The sequence below is a fragment of the Anopheles aquasalis genome, chromosome 2, assembly GCF_943734665.1.
Source record: "Anopheles aquasalis chromosome 2, idAnoAquaMG_Q_19, whole genome shotgun sequence".
Taxonomy (NCBI): domain Eukaryota; kingdom Metazoa; phylum Arthropoda; class Insecta; order Diptera; family Culicidae; genus Anopheles; species Anopheles aquasalis.
The window spans coordinates 86,173,147-86,180,646 of NC_064877.1; the positions used below are offsets into that span (position 1 = coordinate 86,173,147).

At 51.9% G+C, this 7,500-nt stretch overlaps 1 protein-coding gene across 1 annotated transcript in view; it reads left to right on the forward strand.

Moving 5' to 3' along the window:
• LOC126571149 (uncharacterized) overlaps positions 1-7,500 on the forward strand; it is a 45,746-nt gene that overhangs the window by 33,840 nt on the left and 4,406 nt on the right. The window contains exon 2 of the mRNA XM_050229446.1: positions 3,485-7,500. This exon is cut by the window's right edge and continues 4,406 nt beyond it. Coding sequence (XP_050085403.1) covers positions 3,485-7,500 — 4,016 coding nt within the window. The remainder of the gene's footprint in view (positions 1-3,484) is intronic.

The following is a 7,500-nucleotide window of genomic DNA, read 5'->3' on the forward strand; positions in this document are numbered from 1 at the left end:
CCCTCCCCCGCAATAGATGCGTGCCTAGGTATGCGCGCGTTTTTTTTTTCGATTCCGCTCGTTACTTCAACAACCAACAAAGGGGCCACTAGCCAGCCAGCTAGCCACGTTGACGAATCACAGGAGTGGAAATGTGGATTGCCAAATGCTCCAACCCACAACCCCCCAGGTGGCCGACGTGATGATAGGATGTGTGGTTTTTGGTTTTCACCCAAAAAAATGCTATTTTTACTACACAAAAACATCGCTTTGTCTGCTATGTGTGCGTGCATGCTTTTTTTTTCAGTTCCAGTTGCCGGATCTAGAGGAACGCGAAATGGTTTTAGCGTTACCACTACCACCGTTACTGGATAGCGCACTGGACGCAACGCAACAACACAAATGTTCTCCAATGATTGCACATGCACCCCCCCCCCCCCTGCGAAACTAACGAGCCGAGGATTGATGATGTCGTTCCCAAGGCAACCGGGAACCCACCCACCCTCGAAAGTGGGCTGGTTGGGAAAAAAGGGAAAACTCTTTCAGGTTCGCCATCATTCCGCTCTACGACCACGAGCGAAAACAGCCAGCGTCCGATCCGTATTTGCATATACGAGCAACCGTTGTGGCCGTTGCAGCACGATGCACTCAGAGAGGGGGGGCGATGCATTTTTCCGCGTGCATCACACATACGAGCTCGGCAGCTCGGTTTTCGGTGTGTGCGGTACAGTGCGTTGGTCCTAGTAGCCTAGGCTTTTTCCCCTGAGCTCATTCGCTTGCTCGCTCGCTCGCTTGCTCGGTCGCACGGGCTTTTGGCGGTTCGGAAAAATGAAAGCGAAAAAACCGGAGTGGGCCTATATCAATATCGGCCAATCGAGGGCAACCATATCGCGCCCGTTCGGACGCGGACTGGACCCGTTCCTGGAGCTATCTCTCGCTCGCCCCCACGCACGTACGCACGCAAACGCGTTGATTGCGCGCCGGGAATCCGGGACTCCGGCAAGGGCTGGATGTCCTTTTTCCGCTCGCTGGCTTGCTCTTTTTTCTCCGTTCGGCCTTTTTTGGTTTCCAGCAACGCACCAAGCGGCACGGCGGTGCTGTTTTCCGCTGGCGAATGGACTTTTCTGCGTGCAGTGGCTCCTTTCTGTTGACGCCGAGGGAGTGGTCTGCGTTGATTGCGCGGGAGTATGTGGCCTATGTGGCCATTTTGTGATTTACTATTTTTTAAACCCCCCCCCCCCTCCCACCCTTCGACAGCAGATGGGTATGGGGAATGCTGTACGCAATTTCACAAAATGGCGCTTGACTCCTGACGGAGCAAAGGGAATGCAATGGCTGCATAAACGGTTGCATTCCGTGAAGTGAATTGCAGTCCTGGCGATTGCGTTCAGGTTCGTTCTGTAAATTAAATTCCTAAACTAAACGATCCTATGATGCACAGAAGAATGCCAAGAATCGGTAACTTTACATAAGCGCTCGAGCAGCAGCAAAAAAAAGGCAAAAACTTGGAACCTAACTATTGTTGGCACTCTGCGCACTTTCTGCAAATTGCAAGAAATTTGCGACCAGCTTAAAAAGAAACAACAACAACAAAACACAGACACACACAAAAGAAAGCGGCCACAAACTTGGGCAACTTCCTGCCGTCCAGCGTCCTGGAATTGTACGCTCTTGAGAGAACGATGCCCGAGAGTATTCTTTCATTTGGTATTAGCGATTTTCGGCTGCAGAGTTGGAGGTGAAAAGGAAAATGGGGAAAATAAAGCTACAAAGCGAACTTGCATTGTTTTTGGCACGAAGCAAAATACCTACCAAGCACACAAAAGGGCCAAAGGAATGCTTGCGAGGAATTAAAAAGACGCCAAGTGCTTTGAGGATTTTTTAACGCAAAGCCGGGGCCGAGAGGGCTGAAAATGGCAGGAAGTGTGGAAGCGGATTTAGCGGAAAAGTTGGCATTATCTTGGAGGGATTTAAGCAGGAAAAACAAAATGGAAATACGAGGCACCCTTTGGCATGAGCTAAAGGCTGCTACCTGGCTACCGCTGTCCGATGGTTCTCAGCCAACAGCGTCCAGCTTTACTGCAGCCATTGTTGTATTTCTTTTGGATTTTTATCCTTCTTATGCTCCATGAATTGAACGAGGGATAAACGCGGCGGGGGAGGCGGGGAATTGGCTGGTCGCCAAGGGAGTGAGGATGCTGCCCCGGCTATGCTGGAAGAGCTCGAAGCGAGCAACTTCCTCCTGGGAGATGGGATCGGTAAAATTTTAAATTATTTTCCATCCCCAGAGAAAGGGCCCGACCACTGTGTGAGGGGGAAGGTACTTGCCTCCCAAATAGGCGAAGAAAGCGTTGTACACTTCAGGTGTTTACCGTTGGGGAACTTTCGAAAACCGTAGAGGCGAAAAGGGTAAGGTCCGGCCCGAGTGCAAGTGAAATGAATTGCTCGGATAGTTCAACGAATATTTTGCCGCTTTCACTCTCGTCCTGTTGTGGACAGGACAGCACGCGGAGAGTTAGGAAGAGTCTTCTTGCAGCACCTGGAATCCTTTTGCCGGACTCACGTGTTCACAATTTTGTTCTTCCCCAAAACGAGGACCTATGTTCGTGTGTTGTGCGTCCCCCGATTCGGTATGAGGCTGATGAAAGCTGGTGATTGCTCGCTTGGTTTGGGATCTATCGGTTTGAAGCTGCCCATGCACCACATCATCGGTTGTGACTACGAAAGCCGGCATGGCACGTGTTACCCTTTATCTCCCTGCCTCTAACCAGTGAAGGAACAGATGGAAGATGGAGTTTTAAAGCCGAAAGCATCTTCTCTGGCAAAGCAGGCTGCTCCGGTCGTGCTGGTCTCCGACCCTTGGGGTTTTGTAAACAGATGATAACCGGTACCCTATCAACGTTCAGCTGTGGGACCTTTGGGGATTGGTATGGCAATCGATTAAGGAGTTGTGAGTGGATTATCGTTACCGTGCTGTGGCGCCGGAGAATGGAGAATTCCATTGGACATGAAATATCGGTAGGTGGAAGGAGAGGAATATCCTTGGATGGATGGTACAGCCAGGAACAGCTGAATGTTCCCTAGAAACGGGAACATAAACAATCCATTGATACAATGTTTGAGTTACAACATTTCCTCGTTTAATTGATTTAACTGAAGCCATAAAGTGAGCTTCCATAGCCGTATGGAAAGCGATCCATTATTCATTGTTTGATTGTTTATGCAAAGAAGCGACTGTTTGGTCGATAAGTGCCTTCCCTAAAACTTGATTTATATCATAGAATGTAAAAGGGTCCGCATATTCAAATGTTGCCTTCAAAATGTTCAAATATAGCATTTATGTAACTAGATCTGCCCATGACGGTTTCAACAGCGATTTTTTGCAGTTGCACGTGAAGCTGATTTTCATTTATTTAAAGTTTAACGGGACTCTTACTGCACATGTTATGAAAAATTATCATCCATATCACTAACCTGCCAATTCGTCTTCTCTTCTCTTCCATAGGCATATTTCTTCACATCTGGAAGAATGCACCTCGGTACGATGTCTACAAAATGCTGGTAGACAAACGGAAGTTGCTGCTGTACCTCGGTGCCGTGTCCAGCGAGCTGCAGAAAATCATTGGACTGCCGGGCAACGTGAGCTGCTGTGTAGAGCACCCCAGTCCTAGCCCAGTGCCTCCCTCGATCGATGCACCAATCGTCGACACATCGAGGACACACGAGGCCAGTTGCAAGCCCCACCCAAAGTTCCGGTGGACAGTGGAACGCAATAAGGAACTAATGTTCTGTCATTACGTCGTAAGCGGTAGCAGCACCTGCACCGAGAACTATCGTGCTCGATTACACGAACTTTGGACTGAGCGTCAACGTGCGGCCGGTTGCTGCACGGATGCGGCACTCGAGCTTTCCGAACAGAATCTCCTCACACAGCAGCGCAAGATTGTACGCGAGCAACTCCTTCCCGAGGAGGTCCGGCGAAAGGTGGAAACGGAAGCGATCAGCTACCGGTACTATCTGCGTGCCGATCACCCAAAGATATCGGACAAGAACCGGAAACTGTTTCGCAAGATGGCAAAAAGTTACAGACGAATGCGCGAACTGCACATCATCAATCGAGCGCTCGGCTACATCGACTCGGTGATCGATTTCGACTGGAGCACCGACCGGGAGATCAAAACGATCGCCATGAAACGGGTGGTGCAGGTGATCTGCGAAACGTTACGCAACACGCAAGAAACACCGATCATCGCGAAGCATCTCGAGAGCTTCATCAATGTGCTGACACCGCAACGCATACTGGCGAATGCAAGAATCCGGGACTATCTGTCCCATTATCGGCGTGGCGGTGACCTTTCGGTGTTGCTTGCTGCTGCCGCTGAAACCGAGTCACATTCTGAGGTACTCCATCTGAGCGAAGATCTACTCGATTACGAAGAACTCCATCGGAATCTGCGCTTGATGCGCAATCTGTTCCGTTACGTGCAGAACCTGCAGCACGTGCTGGCGATCAAAACGCTCATCAATCGGCTGTACGATTGCAAAAGCTTGGAGGAGATAAAATCCTACTACGCGTACCTCTTCCGCCACGACTCGACCGATTGCCAGCGAAGCCTGGACGTGGCTCCGTTTGCGCTGCTCGAGATAAACGGCCTCCTCGAAGCGATCGGTGAGGAGTACCGGTGTAGTGGGCATCCGGTGAGTGAACGAATCGAACGGATGCGTGCCAAGGTGCTGAAAGAGATCGACGGCTACAAGGTGCTACACCAGCAGTTCAGCAACACGCTACTGATGGTGGACTGTTTGATCTCGAAAATCAAATCCAACCATAGCTACGACAAAATCCGACACACCTTCCAATCTCACCTGCGAGTGTTGCAGCACAACGGGACCATCGATCGGCACCTACTGGTTCAGCTACGGACCGGCCTGCTGTCCTACTTCTACGACGAACTTCCCGAGCTGCGGCGCCAGGGTAAGCTGGAGCTGCGGTTAGCTCTTCTGATCGCACGACTCCTCTACGTCATCGATCGCAAACTAGCTCGCTGTCCACAGCAAACAACCGGGCCACGGTTACAGATACACCTTAGTAGCAGTGGGAATGCGCTACTGAAACGCCTTGAGGATTCCACTGGCCAACAACTAACGTTCCTAGGAAGTGATCCGTTGTTTTGCAAGATACGCAGCAATCCGGATAAACGGTACGAGCTGCTCCGTCAGCTGCTGCGACGCCATCGAATACTGCATCCACCCAACCTGCTGGCCGAACTGCGACGTGAGGAGGAGCGCGAAACAGAAGAGAAAGTCGCCCAATTGCAGAAACTGTTCCTGGACCAGAACATGAACATGAAAACGTTCGACCGGACGGACGAGATTGCGTTCGAGATGCTGATGCTCGAAGCAACGACGGCACTCTCTGATCGATTGGCCGACAATCGGGAAAGCCTCTGCAACTACGTTCCCGTCCTGACGGGGCGCAATCTGCGCAACTACCTCGCACACGGCCACGTCACGTACGAAGTGTTGATACCGAACATGGGCTTCAAGACGATCCTGCTGAACGCCCTCAGCGTGATCAAACTGTCGAAGAACATCATCTCCGAGATCTACGATCGGCACAGTTGGAGCTTCGGTGAGCGCGTGGCACTGCTCAAGCACCAGCACGGTGTCCTGGACGGTCTTCGGTACCAGAACTGCAGCGAAATACGGGAAACGATCCGCAAGGAAGCTTATCTGCTGGGCAGCAATCACCTGAGCCACGGTATAGTGGACCACCTGATACAGAGCCAGAGCTGCATGTTACTGGGCCATTTGCTCGACTTTGGAAAGGTGGACGAGTTCCTGAAACCGCTTTCCCATCTGATGGAGCGCGTCAGTGCCATCGCGTGTGCTCGGCCCCTGCATGACATACTGGCCGATGTGCGAGCCCGCACCGAGTTTTGCTACAACCTAGCGGTGCTAAGCAACGACGAGGATATCCTGTCGAAGATCGTGGCGGATTTTGGGTACGATCAGATCGACGCCATACCGATGGTGTTCAACTTTGACCGCCTATTCGCCAGCTTTCTCGAGACGCATCCGGATTACGACGTAAATGCGGACAGCAATAGCGAAATCCTGCACTACGCGGTGCTGTCGGGAAATGTGGAACTCTTGAACCTGCTGCTCGATCAGTGTAACGATTTGAACCTGCGAGACGTGTACGGATTGACACCGCTCGATGTGGCCTGCAAGCTGGCGAACGTAGAGATGATCAAAGCCCTCACGAACGCCGGCGCCAAGTGGTACACCAACGGTGAGCACGGTTGCAGCCAGTACGCCTGGATCTTCCTCAACAACGATCAGGAAGCGATCGTGTTTCTCAAGAACAACGATCTGCTGAGCGCCAAGATTGCCAGCGCTTGCATGGAACTGTTCCTCCAGTACTGTGACGATGCGAACGAGGAAATCGTCGAGTTTATGCTGGGAAATAACGCGTCCGAGTATGGTCAACTGTACGCCAAAGCGGCCGCCTACCGCCGTCTGCACGTGCTCCAGTTTATGATCGAAACGGATCGCAAACTGAAGACCAACATCAACCGGAAAGATGTCACCAGTGGCCGAGGATTAACGGCGCTGCAAATAGCGGCCCGGCAAGGGTACAGAGAGGTGGTCGAGCTACTGGTGCGCCACGGAGCGAACGTACACGCCAAGGATGCCGGCGGTAATAGTGTGCTACACTACGCCGTTGAGTCGAGGAGTACCGGGATCGTTCGGTTGCTCCTCCAACACGGAGCACAAGTTGCGGTACGCAATTCACACGACAAAACCCCACTAGAAGTGGCCATCGAGTGTGGACATCGGCGAATCACCCGAATGTTACTTCGCAGCGGGCAACCACTGGAGAGGATAAGCCTTCCGGAGGACCTGCAGCACCAACGGTTAGTGGATGATCTGCTCCGCGTGGTGAACCGATTCGAGTTTGGTCTGTCCCCGGTGGCCGATGGCTCTGTTGATAGCTTTACTCCACTGCATCATGCCCGCGATGAGCGGACGATAGCACGGTTACAGCGTTGCTACGGAATTGATGTGACGAGCACGTGCTTCCGGACGACTCCACTGCATCTGGCGTGCTTGTGCAATGATTTGACCCGGGTTCAGTTGCTGCTGAAGTACGGTGCGAATCCTCGGTTAGCTAACAGTGAAAGTGTGACACCGTTACTGCTGGCCGTGAGCAATCGTAATGTGGCCATCGTTCGGACGTTACTCAAACACATCGGAACACTCCCTGTTCATGCTGCCAACGAGCTAGACAGTGCGTTAGAGATCGCAATCCGAAAGAGTGCGCTCGATATAGCGAATCTTCTGTTGTCGAACGGTGCCTCCATTGACGTGATTGGCCGCACGCTAACGTCTTACCAGCATTCTTCACCCAATCATCGCACCAAGGCGCCCACAACGGCACAACAGTTGCAACCTCAGCTATTGTTTTGTGCAGCACGAGAAGGATATAATCGCATCCTGGAATATCTGCTTGCCTCG